Source organism: Lissotriton helveticus, chromosome 1_2 (assembly GCF_964261635.1).
Source record: "Lissotriton helveticus chromosome 1_2, aLisHel1.1, whole genome shotgun sequence".
Classification (NCBI taxonomy): Eukaryota; Metazoa; Chordata; class Amphibia; order Caudata; family Salamandridae; genus Lissotriton; species Lissotriton helveticus.
In genome coordinates, this window is record NC_136058.1 from 175515898 (window position 1) to 175536491 (window position 20594).

The window sequence follows — 20594 nt, forward strand, 5'->3', positions numbered from 1 at the left end:
ACTTCTACATGCTACGGAGCATGCAGAGGGTGTTGAAGCAGGAGGAGGAGACGTCGTTGACCTGTTTAGTCATGGAGAGGGTGGAGTCGAGGATGACCCCTAGGTTGCAAGCGTGGTCGGTGGGTGTTGGAGTGGTTCCCAGTGCGGTCGCCCACCAGGAGTCGTCCCAGGCCGAAGGGTTGGATCCGAGGATGAGGACCTCTGTCTTGTCCGAGTTCAGCTTCAGTCGGCTGTTGCTCATCCATTCAGCAACAGCCTTCATTCCTTCGTGAAGGTTGGTTTTGGTGGTGTGGGGGTCCTTGGTGAGGGAGAGTATCAGCTGGGTGTCATCGGCATAGGAGAGGAAGTTGAGGTCGTGCCGACGGGCGACGTGGGCGAGCGGTGCCATGTAGATGTTAAACAGGGTTGGGCTGAGGGATGAGCCCTGGGGTACGCCGCAGATGATCTCGGTGGCTTCTGAGCGGAAGGGGGGAAGGCGTACGCTCTGTGTTCTGCCGGAGATGAAGGAGGTGGTCCAGTCCAGGGCCTTCTCTTGGATCCCAGCGTTGTGGAGGTGTATTTGTAGTGTGTGGTGACAAACCGTGTCGAAGGCGGCTGACAGGTCCAGGAGGATGAGGACCACCGTTTCTCCGTTGTCCAGCAGGGACTTGATGTCATCGGTGGCGGCGATGAGGCAATAAAATCGAGTATTAAAAAAAACCTATACCAAAAGTTAATTTGACTGTTTAATACTTGGCAATCACAAATGAACATTTCTGACTCTGACGTATATGAAAAGATCCAGAATGGAACATTTAATTCCACTCAGTTACCACCATATTACCTAATGATCCAAAAACCTGCATATGTCGGTTTCTGTTCAACACCCCTGGCCCTAGAGCTAACCGCCCTGATCCATGATAGAGCACACAAAAACTTGTAGTAGTTACGGCATACAGTGTGGGAAAACTATGCCAATGCTGTTTCGTACATTCAAAACTTTTGGTTGTAAAAGAATATCCTCAATCAAAGCAAACATGGATGTTGCTGACTTTCCACTGAGACCACATTTCACTAGAAATAAACGATTTATAATATCTGAAAGAGACACGTTAGTATTAGATTCCTTACCTTAGAATATCCCCAGGCGTCAGACTGGATCCGGAAATTTTTGCGTAGCAGTACCCTTGCGCGTCGGTAGGCGTCGTCTGCGGCTCCGCGTCCGTCGTCGGCGTCGTAGGCGCCGTGATGACGTCGTCGGAGTACTTAGACACCGCCTCCGCGTGCTGACGTCAGTTCTTTTTTCCGCGCCAGCAAGCGCAGATCTGGAAAAAGCAGTAACCCTAGTCATTTTTTGACTAACTTTTTGATCACTTTTGATTGTTCTCGAAGTCTTTCGACTCCGACGGTGCCGTAGGGATGCCCGGCTTTAAGCACTGCGATGATTGCGACCGCCTGATGTCGGTCACGGATCCTCACCACGTGTGTTTATCTTGTCTCGGCGTCGACCACGACGACAAGGCCTGCTCCGACTGCTGGGCCCTCTCTTCGAAAGCCAGACGGGAGCGGTCCCGCAGGCGGCTCGAACTCCGGCAGTCGGTCCCGCGCCGCGAGAGGTCCCGTTCCCATGGCAGGTCGAGGGACAGGTCGCGGGCTCGGAGCCACCACAGTTCCGAGGGTAGGCCGCACTCCTCCGGGTCGAAGTCGTCGTCAGGTAAGCGGCACAAGAAGTCCAAGCGGCGTCATCGCTTCTCGGACTCCCCCCGACGCTCGGGCGATGCGGCCGGGGGTTCGGGTGACACCACCCACGCGGCTCCGACTGAGTCGCAGGCGCCGCGTCCCGCCCCATACCCTACGGTCCCTGGGCTCAACGCGACGCCGGAGGAGATCGAGCGCTTCCTCAAGGCCATGAGGAAACTCTCTCCTCCGACGGGCTCCGCGGCGCCTTCGGGCCCAGCCGACCCGTCTGGGACCCCTAGCGGGTCGGGGGGTTCTGCCCCGACGCCGTCGGGTGCTTCGGCCCCGGCGCCGCCGACGCCTTCGGGCCCGGCGCCGCAGGTTCCCGTTATCCCGACGCCGCCGGCGCCGAGGGCCCGGCGCCGAGGGGTTCAGTTGTTCCAGCGCCGCCGGCGCCTTCGGGCCCGACGCCGCTGGACCTCCTTCGGGATCTGTTTCGTCGCCGGTGGACCTTACGACCTCCCCGGCGTCAGACCCTCAGGTGTCGCCTCCGGCGCCGTCCTCGGGCGGCGCCATCCCCGGTTCCACCTTTGTTCCTGTTCCGGCGCCGGGACGGCCCTGATAGGCGCTGCTCCAGACGTCGTTTGGAGAGTTTCACTTCTATGAACAGGCCCCATTGGTTGAAAACCCTGAGTTTCAGGAGATGGGTGATGAAGAGGACTGGGAGGGGTCTGAGGACCCTCTGACCAGGGAGTGTCAGTCTCATGAGGACTGGACAGGAGACCTTGGGGAGGCCAGTGGCCTGGACACCTCTCCAGACACTGGTTTTGTCTCCCCTCCTACCGTGGCTTTGGAGGAGGGGGCAACATATAGTGTGGTGCTGATGAGGGCTGCCAAGGCCTTGGGCCTTGAGCTCCCCGTCGCGGCCGTGAGGACTAACCTCCTCACTGAGGTCCTTAGACCGCAGTCGAGCTCGGCCGAGCCTCTGCTGCCCTTTAATGAGGCCTTGACCGACGTTCTTCTGGGCACTTGGTCCAAGCCCGCTACGGGTTCGCCCGTAGATAGGAACGTGGCCAGACGCCACCGCCCAGCCCCGGGCGACCCATGTTTCCTGTCCTCCCACCCTACCCCCGAGAGCCTGGTCATCCCGGCCTCCAATTCCCAGACCGCATTCCCGTCGGCCCCGCCGGACAGGGAATCCAAGAGGTATGACCAGTATGGGAAGAAGATCTTCTCATCACTTAGTCTGGGCCTGCGGTCTTCCAACACCGCCTGCCTCTTGGGACGTTACACCCACTCTGTGTGGGATAAGGTCGCGGAGGTGCTGCCAGAGTGTCCGTTGGAGGTACGGGCCAAACTCGGCCAAGCCCTTGTGGAGGGCTGGGATGCAGCCAAGTATTCCATCAGGTGTGGGCTGGATACCACCGACTCGCTGGGTAGAGCGATTGCAATGACGGTGGCGGTCAGACGCCACGCCTGGCTGAGGTCCGCCAACTTCCGGCTGATGTCCAGAACACACTCATGGACATGCCGTTCGATGGCCGTCGCCTCTTTGGCGACAAGGCAGACCATGCGCTTGAGCGCTTTAAGGACTCCAGGGCCGCGGCCAAGTCCTTGGGCCTCTCGGGCCAGCGCCAGCAATCGGCTGCCTTTCACTCCTTTCATGGCCACGGAAGGGGTGCGCCCTCACGCGCCGCCAGCCACGCTCCGCAGGGCAATACCCAACGCAGTGGCGGCCGTGGGAACCGCCGTCTGGGCGGTCGGGGGCAGCGGCGAGGTCAGTCCACACCTTCTCCCGCAGCATCCGCCTCAAAACCCTCCTAGTCCGTGCTTTCAGGCCCATGTGACGCCAGTGGGGGGCAGGGTTCGCCATCACCACCTCCACTGGCGCACTGTCACATCGGACAGGTGGGTGCTGCAAATCGTCCGAAGGGGCTACTCCCTCCCCTTCGAGGCGACTCCTCCAGCCATGCCACCGCAGAACTACTGTGTATCGGGGGATCATTTGCGACTTCTGCAGGAGGAAGTTACGGCCCTCTTGGCCAAGGGGGCCATCAAGCGCGTTCCTGGGCCAGAAGTAGGGTGTGGTTGCTACTCCCACTACTTTCTGGTACCCAAGAAGGGCAAAGGGGGCCTACGCCCTATCTTGGACCTAAGGAACGTCAACGGCTTCCTCCGGAAGGAGAAGTTCAAGATGCTGACACTGGCTCAGGTCCTGGCTGCCCTGGACCCAGGAGACTGGATGGTAGCGTTCGACTTGCAGGACGCTTACTTTCATATCCCCGTCCTGCCTGCCCACCGGCGCTACCTGCGGTTCATGGTTGGCCACAAGCACTTTCAGTTTACCGTGCTCCCCTTCGGCCTTACCAGCGCCCCACGGGTGTTCACAAAGGTGATGGCGGTGGTCGCAGCTCATCTGCGCAGGTTAGGGGTTTCAGTCTTCCCCTACCTCGACGACTGGTTGTTGAAGGCGGGCTCACCCCGGACAGTCGTCAGCCACCTCCAGATGACGGCAGACCTCCTGCACCAGCTGGGGTTCTCCATCAATGTGCCGAAGTCACACCTGTGCCCCTCTCAGAAGCTCCTCTTCATCGGAGCGGTTCTGGACTCGGCGCGGTTTCGGGTTTATCCGCCCGAACAGCGGGTCCGGGATATTCAGGCTCTGATTCCCATCTTTCAGCCGTTATCCCGGGTTTCGGTCAGGTTGACGCTGTGGCTTCTGGGGCTGATGGCCTCCTGCATCCTACTGGTGCATCACGCCAGGTGGCGGATGCGGGCTCTGCAGTGGGACCTGAAGTTTCAGTGGGCCCAGCAGTAAGTAAGTAAGTAAAAACTTTATTGTTTAGTTAATTAAAACCATAACAAACGGGCTAGTGAAAATTGTCTTTTGCAATAAGAGAGAACAGTAAAATTCATCAAAATACAATTTTAAGCACAAGATTTAAAAAGAATATAGCTTTTTATCAAGCAACATGTTAGTAAGACAATTAATGATATAAAAAACCTTATTATTTTAAAAGTTCATATTGCTTTCAAGCGCTTTTCAAAGGCTATCAGGAACTTTATCAGCTTGCAGTTGATTATAGGGGCTGTTGGGTCCAGAGCACCAATAATAGCAGCCCTGCAGGTACGTAGTCTTTTAATCCTGAAAAAGTTCTTTAAAAAGTACGTGCGCTCCTGGTTCAGAAACTTACAGTGGCATATAATATGGATTAAGTTCTCTTTTGAAGAGCCACATAACCGACAAGCGTGTGAGACTGAACGTATCCAGGACGGTTCGTCTGCCAAGGTTGGCGATTTTCCGAGTCTCAGGGCCATCAGCCTTTTTTTTATAAAAACCGAATATGTTGTGTCAAGATACGCAGCAGGGGCGAGTTTTTTATAACTGTTAATCACAGACCAGGAGTGGGAACGGCTTGAAAAAATTGCTTTGTCTGTAATCAGCGAGTGAAATTTGGCCGCCTTATTTAATGTCTGTTTAAAGGAAGTGAATGGCAAGTTTTTTTCCCATAGGTTGGCAGTACATGTTTGCTCCAGAGCGCCAGTCAGATATTTTTTGGCTACTGAGTGTTGTTGGCTTTCTAGTTCCTGCCATAAGAATCTGTTTATAGTATTGTTTGTGGAGTTCATTTTAATTCGGTACCATACTCTGATGCATGTATAGAGTCTTCCCAGTAACTCGTTCGTTAGACCAAATTCTAGTCGCATCTGCGCTGGTGAAGATGAGCTCGGGAGTTGTAAAACCTTCTTATAGATTTTAGTAATGAGGTTATTTAACATGATTGCGTCCTTGCCCTGCATTGCAATACTAGCATACGATAAAGTAGGAAGTACTTTGGTGGCCATCACTGCCAATAGGGGTTTAAATGAGGGGCCTTCCAGTTTTTTTGCCAGTGTACTTAGCGCAAACGTTAAGGCTCCAGCTCTTTGCTTCAAATAGTTTTTTTGGGCATTTAAGGTGAGTTTGTCGTCGATATAGTATCCTAGGTATTTATAATTTGATACTCGTTCCAGCTGTTTACCTTCCAGCATGATCTTAAGATGCGCAGAACGACGGTTGGTTATTAGCATTGTTTTTGTCTTAGACAGATTTAGAGCAAGATTGTTTATCGCCAGAAATTCTGTCATTACTGCTAATAGTCTAGATAGGCCCACTTTAGTTAAACTCAGAAGCACAATGTCATCAGCGTAAGCCATATGAGTAAGAAAGAGGTTGCCAAGTTTCGGTGCGTGAGCATTGCAATCGTTTAATTTACCCGAAAGATCAGAAATGAATAGATTAAATAGATATGGTGCTAAAACGCATCCCTGTTTTAGTCCAATTGATGTGTATACTTTTCTTGATAGATGTGAGCCGTCCCCTATCTTGATTTGTGTCCAGGTATCTGAGTAGAATCAGAGTAGTCCCCTAAGTATGCTCTCCGGTATAGACCATGCTTTCAGCTTTGCCCATAGTATCTTGCGATCCACACTGTCAAATGCCGCTTGCAGATCAATGAAGCACAGGTTCAAGTCCTGTTTAATGCGCCGGTATTTCTCTGCTATCATGGTTATTGACAATATGTTCGACGTTGTTCCGATACCGGGTCTGAATCCAGTTTGGTTAATTGGAATGAGTGCTTTTTCTTCTGCCCAATTTACCAGGTCTTTTAGGAGGAGAGAAGCAAAATATTTAGCTTCTATGTCCTGGAGTGTTATTAGACGGTAATTTAGAGGGTTAGCTCTGTCTCCTCCTTTATATATAGGCGTAATAATTGAGCCTTTCCAGCTTTCGGGGATGTGATTACAGGTTCGAACATCTGCGAAAAGTTTTTCGAGAGGAGGGCCCCAAAATTCTGGTGCGTGTTTGAATGCCATTTGCGGGATACCGTTCGGGCCCGGCGCTCCGTTGCTTTTACCCTTTCTAATGATGGTGATTATCTCTTCAGCCGAGTAACAGCCGTCTGTGGTTTGAAGGTATGCAGTATTCCTTGGGACTAATGTTGTTAAGTGGCTACAGTGCTGTTCATCGTTGCTGTTTTTTTGGGGAACCTCAGGAGGGAATTGCTGCCCAAGAGCCTTCTTTGGATTGTCTTTAAACTTTGCCAACAAAAAAGTTGCCCATTCATTTTCTTGGATGAACGATGTTAGTACGTTTTGTGGTCTTATTAGTTGGTTTATTATTTTCCAAAATTTGCTTGAGTCCTGGAGCTTAGAGCTCGCCAACAGGTTGATCCAGAATTCATCATTCGTCTTCTTTTTATGTTCCCAGATCCTTTTTTTATATAGCTTTCTTTGAACAAGGAAGGTGTCCAAGTATCGCCGGTCATTTGATTTTAGTTGCAGGATTTTTTGACTTCTGCGTAAAACCCTTCTTAGATCTTGTAGCTCCAACGGCAATTTCTTTGTTGGGTGCTTTCTATTAACCGTTATTTTGAATGGTTTCATTTTTGTCTTCAGTTTCTCTAAAAAAAGGGACCAGGCTTGTGTCTTATCCATTGTTGTCCTGCCCAATTCTTGCAGTGTGGCCTCTATTATTGAGATCCACTTCTCTTTATTGGAGCTATTCCAGTATATTCGTTTTAGGTTAGTTGTACCTGGTTGGCCCTCTAGGGAGTGCACAGGTTGCAGTGTTTCTGCAAGAAAATTAAGTTTAAGGTGTTGCATGGCGTGATCACTCATTGGTGTATATTCGATGTAGAAGGTGAGTAATAGTGGAATCAATGGTAGGCTTACAATGGTAAAGTCCAATATTGAATGATTGTAAGGACCATAGTAAGTTTTTTTCGGTGGACTGTCTTCCTCTGTCCTGCCGTTCAGTACTCTCATACCTAGGTACTCTAGCTCCGTTACTAGGTGTATGGCTAAGATGTCCTTTCGACTCCTTGTCACTCCATGTGACTGCTCAGGGACGTTCCAGTGCGTATTCTCTGTGGTTAATATCTCGTCTTCCTCTGGTGTGTATATCAAGTTGGAGTTGAAATCTCCAGTTAATATAATGTTCCATGTTGGTTCTGTACTTCGTAGATGTAATATTTCCTTGCATAACAGAGCGTTTTTTATCTTTTTTGCTTGAAGATTAGGTTGAATATAATAATTAATCAAAATTATCGTTTTATGGTCGTGTGGGTTTTGTCCTGATAGTTTGATTAGCTGGATTGCTGGATCTGGAGATTTAAGTTGTTCTGTATTAATTTTTAGAGCGGTAGACACATAGACTGAGAGACCTCCTATAGCACGGCCATAGGCTGATGGCCTCCTGCATCCTACTGGTGCATCACGCCAGGTGGCGGATGCGGGCTCTGCAGTGGGACCTGAAGTTTCAGTGGGCCCAGCATCAGGGCAACCTATCCGACCACGTCCTGATCTCGGAGGGCACTGCGAGACAGCTGCAGTGGTGGCTTACGGACCGCGATTGGGTCAGCGGCAGATGCCTCTCCCTTCCCCAACCGGAGCACGTAGTTGTGACGGACGCGTCCCTCCAGGGCTGGGGAGGCCACATGGGAGAGGCGGAGATCAGAGGCCTCTGGTCTCCGGCGGAGACCCGGCTCCACATCAACCTGTTGGAGCTCAGGGCGATTCGTCTGGCACTGAAGGCATTCCTCCCCTCTGTCCGGGGGAGTGTAGTGCAGGTGTTCACGGACAACTTATGTAAATAAACATGCCCAGGCAAAACTGGAAAAAGGCAATGAGTGCAAATAAAACAATCTGGGCACTAGAAAATTATAAAGATATTAAATTTAATATATTGATAAAAAGATTGATAAAGTGCGGATTCAGTACATATTTATAAAACATACATTAATTTAAAACATTTTCAGACATTCATGACATATGAATAAAAATAAAACAGCAGTTTAGTCTGTGACCCAAAGAATGTGGGAAAGCCAGACGATTTCTTCTCTACGCGTTTCGACACAAGCGTGTCTTCATCAGGACAAAAATCGTCCCTAAGTAATTATCTGCTGGGACTGGATAGTTTTAGTTGGTTAGGGCTACCAGTCTGTGAGGTACAGTCAATCCGAATATATAGATTGTTGGGAAAACTTAATAGTTATTGGTCGGCAGCCAAGAAGGCACGATGGCCGTAGATAGCTGCGAGGAAGTGAGTTTTTATCGGTCCAGCAAGACAATCTCTTTCTATAAATAGAGCTTCGAGGTAATGGTGACTGGCTTGTGATATTTATTTCATCAGGGTATTCATTTTCGGTGAATGTTTAAAATCTGCACTAGTAATTGTGCGTGATGAACGAGCCGAAATACTTGGAATTGCAGGTTTCGGCAGGATACACGTGGGTCGGGTAGCCGAGTCAAAAATGTTGGACCTTGTAATGCTGGAACCGAGTTCTGTTGACTGCAAACCGGCAGCAAAAAAGTGTTCACGGACAACACCACCGCCATGTGGTACTGCAACAAACAAGGCGGGGTGGGGTCGTGGACCCTTTGTCAAGAGGCTCTTCGCCTTTGGCAATGGCTGGAACGCCAGGGCCTGACCCTGGTGGCTCAACACCTGGCAGGTTCTCTGAACGCCAGGGCGGACGAGCTCAGCCGTCGGTGCATGATGGATCCCGAATGGCGTCTGAACTCGGACGTGGCGCAAGGCCTCTTTCAGCAATGGGGAGAGCCTTGGTTAGATCTATTCGCCACCGAAGAGAACGCGCAATGTCATCAGTTCTGCGCGTTGGAATTTCCAAGGCGGCACTCGCTCGGAGACACTTTTCGTCGCGAGTGGAGCTGCGGTCTACTGTACGCCTTTCCGCCTATACCACATCTGCCCAGAGTGCTGAAGAAGATCAAGCGCGACCGAGCCCAAGTCATCCTTGTGGCTCCGGACTGGGCAAGAAGGTACTGGTATCCAGAGCTACTCAGTATGTCAGTCGATCCCCCCGTTCGTCTGCCTCTTCAGCAGGACCTTCTGTCGCAGCAGCAGGGGACGGTCCTCCACCCGAACCTGTCCAGTCTCCACCTCCATGCTTGGAGATTGAGCGGCGACAGTTGAGGCCATTTGACTTGCCTCCTGAAGTTTGTAACATCATTCTGGCAGCCAGGCGTCCCTCCACAAAGTCGGTATACGCCTGCAGGTGGAACAGATTTGTGGCATGGTGCACAGCAAAGGCTGTGGATCCCCTCAATGCCCCTCTTTCTGAGGTCCTTCTCTTCCTTCTTTCTCTTGCCCAGCAGGGCTCTGCTCTGGGCGCTTTCAAGGGCTACCTTTCTGCCCTTTCAGCCTTTCTCAGGCTGCCTGATCAACCTTCTTTGTTCAAGTCCCCTATTGTTAATAGATTTCTTAAGGGCATCACACACACGTTTCCTCCTGTTCCGTTTGTGATGCCTCAGTGGGACTTGAACCTGGTTCTTACATTTCTGATGTGCGCTCCCTTTGAGTCACTTCACAACTGTCCTCTTCGCCTTCTGACTTTGAAGACTGCTTTCCTGGTTGCCATCACCTCTGCCAGGAGAGTGAGTGAGCTCCAGGCCCTTTCTTGTACTCCACCTTTCCTTTCTGTCCATCCGGACAAAGTGGTGCTGCGTACCAAACCTTCTTTCCTGCCCAAGGTTGTCACGGCCTTCCACATCGGGCAGTCTATCACCTTGCCAACCTTCTTCCCGCCACCGCATCCCTCTAAAGAGGAAGAGCGGCTCCACCGTCTGGACCCAAAACGTGCGCTCTCATTCTACTTGGATCGCACACGCCAGTTCCGGGTGGATGACCAACTCTTTGTTGGTTACGTGGGCGCGAAGAAGGGGAAAGCGGTGCACAAGAGGACCATCTCTCGGTGGATCATCCTGTGTATCCAGGCATGCTACTCCTTGGCTAGGAAGGAGCCTCCTGCTGGATTGCGGGCTCATTCTACCCGAGCCACGGCGACTACCACTGCCCTGGGCAGAGGAGTGCCCTTACAAGACATCTGTCAGGCAGCTACGTGGGCATCGTTGCACACGTTTGCGAGACACTACTGCCTGGACAGCCAAGTCCGGAGGGATGGCTTCTTTGGCCGTTCCGTCCTCCGGGACTTTCTGGTGTGATTATTGGTTCGCAGACCCACCACCGGGGTTGGTATTGCTGGGGTATCTATTCTAAGGTAAGGAATCTAATACTAACGTGTCTCTTTCAGATGCACAAGTTACTACTTGTGTAACGATATATCTGTAAGAGACATTAGTTAGTATTAGATTTCTTACCGACCCACCCATCCTCCCCGTTCTGCGAACCAATATCTAGGGTTAGGGTTGTCCCCTTTCAGGGCCCTAGTTTCAATGGCACCAGTGTTGGTTTTTAACATGGCTCTGCGTTTCTGGCGCGGAAAAGCTGTGTCTAAGAACTGACGTCAGCACGCGGAGGCGGCGTCTAAGTACTCCGACGATGTCATCACGACGCCGACGACGGACGCGGAGCCGCAGACGACGCCTACCGACGCGCAAGGGTACTGCTACGCAAAAATTTCCGGATCCAGTCTGACGCCTGGGGATATTCTAAGGTAAGGAATCTAATACTAACTAATGTCTCTTACAGATATATCGTTACACAAGTAGTAACTTGTGCGACAAGAATATCTGTCATTTATAACGAATGGAATAAATACTCTGAACAAGAAGTACCAGAAAGAATTAGGCAAATAGATCAAGAAAACCTGCCTTTTAAAGTTATTAACAATGGCATGCAGACACTCCTTAAAAGAGTGTATTCATTGAATCACAGACTATTCTCAGCCTTAGACCACCTCAAAGGAGACGTAGATCTGTTACAACATGGCCAGTCTTAGTTAAGCGCTATTATACAAATAATTTTGGCTCTACAAGCACTCAGATCAGATATGTGCTCTGGCAACTTCTAAAGGAAACAGCTATTTTTGAGCCTTATAATTTGACCTTAACACAGAATACAGTTGGTTAAAGAAAATCCACATATACCTTTCTGATTATTGAACTAATGGAAGAAGTACCATTTTCAATAAGTGATCATCCACCTATTACCTGGCTAATACATGGCATTATTTCTCTGTCAGTCACAACTTTTCACTTTCATGACTGCCAGAAGTACAAGTCTTGTGGCTGGAATGAAACTGCACAATTCACATTTGTTCAGTTAATGAAAGTTTGCTATTTCTTACATGTGCTTGAATGAAGATGACCCTGTGCCTATTAGTACATCATCTGTCTAAATCCATTAGTTCCCTCTCTTCTGTGTGATACTGTTTCCTTGCATGGAATGTGTAGCGTCTTGATGCCAGGGTTAAGTTGTATTTTATCAATCACTCCTACCATATCCATCCCCACACACCATAAACTACTGTTTAATGGCTCCTATTTTATGCCAACTAGCATTACTTGTTGCGGCTTGAAACCAGGCCTACTATATCTGATTTCAGCTTCTAAAACAATAGTGATGTGAAAGAACCTTGTACCCACTGTCTCAACATGTAATGAAAAATATCCCTTGGTTTAGTATTGATATGAGAGGCATGCGTTTTGACTTTATGGATATAAAAGCCTTTGTCCATTGACCAACTCTCCATACCCCAGTTTTCAACCTCACATATCCATGTCTTTCAAGACATTTCCAAAGTTGACCAATGCTCACGTGTGGCTTTCTAGGTCATAAAGTGGCATTGTTTGCCTCCACTGAAATTCCATTCTGATCCGTTACGGCTCATCTGACTCCCTCTGTACTGGGTTGAGCTGTTGTTCTACTAGGATAGCATTCTGTGCCGCCCCTTACAGCAGCATCATGTCAGCTCTCAAGTTTATTTAAAAACCAGCCTACAATAAACTTCAGTTGCGCCATTAGATACTGTACCCGGTGCCTGCCTACTACCCTCTTTGTGCTTCCGTTTCAGCCTGTTTAACTTAACACCGCATCACTTCCCACCCACCTGATGTTGACAGTTGCATCCAGCTCGGTCATAGATAAAGGCTGTGGGGCAGAGCAGTCATCATCCGCAGTGATATGTGGCCTCCCCATTACACTGCGACTTATGGAGATTGGCTACCATTCTTGCCAGATTAAGATCATACCTTTCGTCTAAGTGGTTTACATTTAAGTTTTACATGGCATGGTAGGTAAACTGCTGCCCATAACTGAGCATAGTGAGCCCAGTGAAGTGCCAATGTATCCCATTTGCTCTTTGGCCTTGACAGTCTGCCAGATCTATCTAGTACTGACCACCGTTGTTGCCAGGTGTCTGATATTTATGAGCATGTCATCAGTAAAAACTGAGACAAAATGTTTAATGGTTTGTGCTTCTATGCCTTTGAGTGTCAGAGAGCTATGTAGATTGAACATAAAAAATATTCTCGTTGTGACTTTGCCTCACGAGATCTGAACTTGCCCCGGTTTTGTAGCAAAATTACTTTCAGAATTTCATGTAAGCAAAGAGATTGTTCTGCCTACTCTTTACACATTTTAGAAATTTCCTTAGCGAGATTTTGCATAATCTAGAAGGCAACCACTCTTTCGCTTCTAGCTTAAGTGGACCACAGATCTGCACTTATCACAATAGCTTTTTTGTGACCTTTAGGAGCAATGATCCTTATTGAGTAGTTGCTAAGGTCACCTTTTCTGGATGGATAACTATTGTATACTTTGCAAAGAGAACATCCTCCATTCGGTGTGAGGATGCTGTTCAATGGGCTGGTGGTGTATCATTAGCATTTTTGAGGCATATAGCTATCACAGCATATATCAGAGCTCTACACTCCACAAACTATCAAGGATTTTTCCTGACGCAATGCAAATCTTGGACTGGATGTTCTCAGCATCCTGTTTGCTGGGCAAAAGTTGACGGATGTAGCCATTCTTTTCTCTTTCTCATTCTCATTTATTATAAAAACCTCCCCTAGGTTGAGAATGATAAATATCTAGGATGTAAGAGTAGGTTAAAGTTACCTTCACAGTGACTTGCTTTCGCTTACTATGCAGGTTCTTTCTCATTTTCAACATCCTTTAGTCGACCCATGAACAAATTCATTAACCAGGCAGTTTACACTGATAGGCTCCTTTTTAGGTATCGACTACAATAGATCTTGTAGAAGATCTTTTGTGAAAAATACAGTACATAGAGTAGAGTGGACTTTGGGTCAGTCCCTTATACATGATGTGGTGGCTTTCTTTCTCACGTCCCTTTTCTTGGTTCAGTGGCTTCCCCCCATATCCTTGTTTTTGTACTGCCCAGGGAGAACTTCAGTCTTGCCTTGTTTTGAGTAGATGGTGCTGAATTTGTCCAATCTAGAATTTAATTAGAGAGACTGTTTTATTTCCTCTCTCTCTCCCTGCTCCTCTTCTCCCTCTTTAAAAAAAAATGACCCCCAAAGCACCCTCCTGCTCCTCTAGCCCCTTCACTCTCACAGTGCCTTCTGCCATTTTAATTGTTTTTAACCACTCCAAGATGGCCACCTGTGTGTGAAGATGTGTGCACTTGTGTAGCCTGCATCTTTTAATGAACTTTCTTATGCTCCACGGCAGCAATATTCGAATTAATTTTGGTTATGGTTTATGAAAATCCTTTTAAAGAACTCAGATAGGCACACCTATCCTCACCATTTCGAATGGATTTTCTTAAAGCATAAGAAAATTCATTCAAGTATGGCCACCATGTATCTGCACACATATGGAGTGCATACAGGGGAAACAAACGATCATCTGCAAAGCCAATAAGTTTCATAGGCAAGGCTTATTGATGTTGCCAATGCTTGTTTAATAAGGGCAGCTAGTAAGGTCATGCCCCTAGGCTGGTATGATGCACATAGGACAAACTTGTTCTGGTGTGCAAATCTATTAACACCTATAAGAGCAATTCCCAGATCTAACACACGGTGTCAAGTAAACACATAGTTTGATAATGGGGTACAACGCACGGACCAAAAGTAAGGAAGTTGACACAAAGGTAACTTAAACGTAAATGGTGTGGTAGAGCACCTGCTACAAGAACCAGCAGATGCACCCTCCCTGGGGGGCGTACGGATCCCTACCCTACTGTTTGCAGACGACACCCTCCTCATTGCCAAGACTCCCCAGGGTCTCCAGAAGCTTCTGAACCGTTTCCAGGAATTTTGTTCGGCAAGGGGTTTGGTGATCAATGTAGACAAGACAAAATACCTGATCATGCACCCACCACGGAAACTAGGACGTGCTCCAGTTTTGAACTCTGTCTCCCTCGAGAAAGTCTCTGAGTTTGACTATTTGGGAATATGCATGAGCGATGCTATGAGCTGGACACCCCATATTAACAAGATGGTTCTCAGCCATAAAAGGGTGGGGGGCGCGCTGCTAATGGAGTATCGCGCCTCATCTAAACAGTCCGTGGCACCCGCAATTGACATTTACAAAGCAAGAGGAGTCACTGCAGCGTTATACAGGGCGGAGCTATGGGGTCTTTGTAACTTGGAGGCTCTATCCAAGTCGGAGAACAAATTCTTGAAAGACCTACTGGCTCTCCCCTTGAGCACCCCCACAGTTCCGGTGCTTTAGGACGTGGGCTGTAAATCGATCAAGGATCAGGCTCGCCTCCGGCCACTGCTTTTATGGGCCCGTTTGTGGAGGGTCCCAGAACTGAAATCATATGCCGATGGGCTGTCTGAGGTGATGGGAATGGGGGGCTGGTACAAGATTAAGTGGTTAAGGGATATCAAAAACCTCTTGGGGGAACTGGGTTTGGGGGCTTCTTGGGCTACAAAATCTTCTCCACCCAAGGCTATCCTGAAAAAAGTGTATTGGGAATGGGTCTCCTCGCAGCTTATAGGTAACTCCCGTCACTGCAATTCCACCGCAGCTTTTCTAAGAATTAAGGACGTGGTGGCCTACGAACCCTATTTGGATTTGATTACCATGCCAACTGACAGGGCTCTTTACTTTAAGTTTAGAGTAGGCACTCTTCCGATAGGGGATCTCCTTTCAAGATGGAAAATGCCTGTCCAGTTTTCGCCTTTTTGTGCCCTTTGTTCCACAAGGCCCGAGATGGTGGCACATATCCTCTTTGAGTGCCCCGATTATTCTCGACCAAGGAGGTGTTGGCTTAAACCTCTCTGCAGACTATTAGGGACACGCCAGCACATGGTGGCGTTACGCATTTTATTAACTGATACTTCCCCCCCTATAGTCTGTGGTGTCTCAAATTGTTTTTAATTGGCATGGTTGATTCGCTCTAAAAGACTGTCTATTTCAATTTAATTCATTCTTAACTAACTTATTGTATGTACCAATGACATTTTTACTTGTTTTAATTCTCGAATGCATTTTTAAATTGATGATTTGTAGTTTTATACATGTATGTAATGCTTTTAAGATATATTGCAAGGTAACTTTATCCTTTTTTAAGACTTATTTGTGCACAGTATCATCAGATCATGAATCTTATTCCCTCCATTATCTGCAAAGTCTGGTTTTAGTATATTTTTTGTGTGCCTCCCACGAAAATCTTTGGAGAAATCTTCAATAAATTGAATTATAAAAAGATCGAGAGTTTACTCTAAATTATCATTATGTTTCCTGTATTTGCTGTTTATGGATGCATTTTCGGCTTGGTTATTCATTGTTGAATGTATGTGATCTGTCTTCGGACTGCAGATGAATAATCCTTCCAACAAAATGATAGAAGCTTAGTCTGTATGTATCTGTTCTTTTATCACTGCAGCACGACTGCCTCTACAGCACTGTTCCTCCAAACACAATAGCAATACGATTCATACCTCCATGCCATTAATACATCAGTGTACATGACGACAATTCTTTGTTCAACCAGTTGATTGAAATTCAGGTCTTGCTCATTGCTCACAAAGTAACATTTATTTATTTCTTCCTCATAGGTCTTTTTTCTTCAGAAGTGACAAATTGGTTGGAACAGCACAGTTAAAACTGGACAGACTTGAATCTGAATGCGAAATCAGAGAAATAATTGAGGTGCATAATTTCTTAGTGATATTTGTTTCTTAATAAAAAAAATTGCAACTGTATGATAAAACCTTTCCACAGTAATTTAATTTTGTAAATTTCAGTTGTGTCTCCAGCCTTCCCAAATTGCAAGAAAGGCAATGTCCACATAGAGCATCAGAGTTAATCTAGATATAGGCAGAGGAACGAGGGGAGGGGGGAAAGAAGAAGGCTATAAAGGCACATAACCAGTTTGCTCATTATCTGTATTGAAAAAGAGGAAGTTCTAAAAGGCACCTAACCACTGCATTCATTATCTTCATTGAAAAGGCAAAATTGTCTGCAGCTCATACCTCACTGACTTACCTTGCTTGAAGTTATAAATGCGCTATAAGCTTTAAGCTATATATTGGGTCTGTCATCCAGTCCTCTCCGAAAGTAAGAGTGGAATTAGATGTTCCTGCTGTTTTTTATTCACTCTCTCTTTAATGCTACAAGAGTTCACATGCTGCACTGGTCTGAGGAAAAAAAAGGATGTCCCCAAATGGTGCAATCCGACAGCACACCAGCTTGTAGTCTCAATTCTCAATATCTGAAACTATCATTTCTTTTTTGGTCAGCTGCAACTTATGGTGGTGTAGCTTGTAGTTTCCTCCATTACTTGGGAAAGGCAAATATCTTGCTCCCATTCAGTAGTAAATGGCTGTTCGTGTTGTATCATTGGGTCATGCTTTTAGCTCCCCAAGCCGGTTTTGATTATACTGCCTTCCTGACTTTTTGCCTTCTGAGCTCTTTGTGACAATCCTGAAAACTCCATGCTCTTCAGTTTACCAAAGTAGTCAACTCCATACACCTCAGCATTTAAAAAATATTACATCTTCAGTAATATTCAGAAACGTGTCATTTCTCTCACTAGACAAAATGTTAAAACTATACAATTTTGAAAATGTACAATTTCTTCAACTTGTGGTGATCTCCCGCAGTTCGTGCAATATCCTGTCCCAGTAGTTTTGCAGTTTAGCGCAAACCTAAGTCACATGGAGGAAAGTTGCTGGCTCCACCCTATAGCGGGCGAAGCGGGGGATTGTGTGGTGTTAAATCTATCCAGTCATTGAGGAGTAAAATAGGTGGGGTGTAAATGAAAAAATTAGGTTAACTTGAACCATACGTTGCTGGCATCCTCCTGGACCTGTGCGCTGCCAACAAGGACTCCCAACATTTACTGTCCACTGGCACCGTCTGCCCCTCAACTTCTGTGAGGGGCTCCAGTAGTTTGGCCGACCACCTGCCACAAATTCCCATCGCACCTACCCTGCAGACGGCGTTCTAGACTTTGTATATGCTGGAGATCAGGCCTCTGAAGGAGTTTGAGTCGGGCTGCAGCGTCCGCGAATCCTCCGGTTCTGCTGCGAAATTGACCCAGACCTGTGTGCATAATCTTAGCATAGTGTAAGAATTGACCGTGTTGTAATTGAAAGATTTCCAGCACCTCCTCCATTGTGAGGAAGGTACCATTGAGCTACAAGCCCCCAACAGTGCAGCATCCCCCATCGTAAAACTGTGTTTGATCCATTACGGATTGTATTTGCTCTAAACAGGGAAACCATTGAAGGAGCATCAACCTGGCATATGGGGAACTAAGAAGCATCAGCGTAACCGATTGTTCCCAAACCTCTGCGACCTGGCAGAGGATTAACGGGCAATCAACAAGTACCCGTGATCAGGTGGTCTTTAAAAGTGAGTTAATGCTGGCCTGTGTACTCACCGGCTGTCTCTGTGAGAGTATGAGCGGGGCCGGCTTTCCCCCTTTAGCAGCCATGCCATCAATCACCTCGACTTATCACCTTCTTGATGCAACAGCTGTCGGTCCTTGCACCTGGTCAGACAGTCCCACCGTTCCCAGATATTACCAATCCGCCGCTGGGCTGCCAACAAGGACTTCTGATGCTCACTTTCCACTGGCACCTTGTGCTCATGATCCGTCAGGACCCCCTCAGTCAGCTCCAGCTTAAGGTGCCATCTTGCATCACCAACTCTGAATAAGCATTCCTCACGCCTCACCAGCTTCAAAGTGTCCTAATCCAGCCCTCTCCAAGAGGTGGACAGGGAATTGGAATCAAAGTACTAGCTAGTCACCGCGTAGAGTTTCACTGAGAACAGTGTGTGACCAGTGTCTCCGGGTGGAGCTGCCAAAGTGGGACCCACCCGTGGCCTGGCGCCGCCCACACCTCAATCCAGCAACAATGGCACATGGTCAGAAAGTAATCTACCCAGGATTTGGATCTGCAGTATGGCAGCCGCCGAATGACCAGACACCAAAAGTCTGTTGAGCCGACTAGAAGTCTCATGCTAATGGACATAGCATGTGAATTCCCGCGCGTCAGGGTTTTTTACACAGCAAGCAAGATGCAACAAGCAACATGCAAAAGTTAACAATATATTGTTAGGGTGCTTGTTACTGTAGTAGAAACACCATGCAGAATTTATTAGACATGAAAAGGGTGCTTGCCACTGTGTAGTAATACGTGTGCTGAGCACTGTGCAACAAGCAACAGCAATAGAAACTTAAATGGTTACTGATCTTGACACTTGTAGAAGACACACAAGCAAAAGGTGCTTTTCACCGTAGGAGAAACACTGCAGCAATTGTCAGACATCAACAACACGCTAGAGTACTTGTCACTGCAGAAGATGCCGCGTTGTGAGGTGTAGAGAGGAGACCAGGTCTGAGGGAAAAAATGCGGCCACTGATCACGCGGCAAGGATCTCAACTAAAACATGCTAATGCCAGTTGGGCTGGCACAAGAACAGATGTGAGGAGCTCCATCTAATTCCATGCTGTATTGGCAGTATGTATGCTGCAGCTCGAAGCAGCGTTAAATGAAAATTGCTTTGAACAGATGACAGTCAGAGACTCCCGGTTGGAATAATTGCCGTCGTGAGCCAATACGCAGATGTGCACCGATAAACATGGAAACTTGCAGCAACCTGAAGAAGATCAATATAAATGCTTCCCCCAGAGCTTGAGAGCTGTTTAAACTGGGGCCTGTGAATATGTCTATTGGTCGCCAGATGGTCGTGCATCTTAAGCCGAGGAGACTCAAATTGGAGGAGGCCAGGAAAACAGTGTGCCTTAGTATGGCAGCAAGGATCATGTCTGAGTCTGACCGTGGCGTTTCGAAGGAGCAGGGAGGTAGGCCCTCTGATTTCGGCATGTCAGGTAGGGAGGAGGAAAGTAGGCTCTGTATTCACTGCATACCGTGCGCCAGACTGTTCCCCCAATGTCACAAGCGCAGGCAGGGAACAGAGATATCGGCCCTGTGACAGCTGCCTGCTCGCCGTGCGCCAGGGCGTTCTGTCAAGACAATCTCTCATTACATCTAGCCTGCTGATGGCTGCCCATCGGCCGCACAACCGTGATCTTCGTAGAAGAAAATCGTAGCGGGAGGCCCAGCTGTTTGGAGGTTGAAGAGCTTGATGAGACAGAAAGCGAAAGTGGACAACATGGATCTCTCTGAAAGTCCGCCAGCAGCTGCATCTCCTGATGAACGCATCATGCACAGCGTTTGCTGCAGGGGATAAGCCAAACGAGTGGCAAGCAGGGTGCAAAAAGCCGCTCTAGTCGTCGCCAGCAAATCTATGGCGATTGACTACAGACCAGGTATAGAATAAAAGTATGAATTCGTTTATTAAACACCGAGTAAAGAGATGTCTATTCTAGGGCCTACATCCAAGTACTATTGTCTTCCCCTAGTCTCAACCGACAACTGGCAACCCACTGCAAAATCCAACAATACCTCATGGAACCATGGAAAGCATAGAGCACTGAATCTCTTACCGAAAAAGGGACTCTCAACGCTCTTAACACAATAAAACTGTTTAGTTTGATATTACAAAAATGTACCTAAATGAATACCTGGTGTGTAATCGATGACTAACATGTTCACTTCTCTAATTCCATATTTCACTGTACTAATTCACCACTAATCCTTTATGGGTTCCAGAGTAGCTTGCAACTCGCCAACAAAGCGCTTCAACACCCCATCAGGGGTAACAGGCGCTATATGAATGCAAAGCTTTCTTTCCCTTCTAT

General features: G+C 47.8%; 1 protein-coding gene across 3 annotated transcripts in view; it reads left to right on the forward strand.

Annotated features, from left to right (window-relative positions):
- Nucleotides 1-20594, forward strand: part of CC2D1B (coiled-coil and C2 domain containing 1B) — a 710809-nt gene that overhangs the window by 644347 nt on the left and 45868 nt on the right. For all 3 annotated transcript variants that reach the window (XM_078670637.1, XM_078670630.1, XM_078670646.1), the window contains one exon: nucleotides 16438-16531. In XM_078670637.1, coding sequence (XP_078526763.1) covers nucleotides 16438-16531 — 94 coding nt within the window. The remainder of the gene's footprint in view (nucleotides 1-16437; nucleotides 16532-20594) is intronic.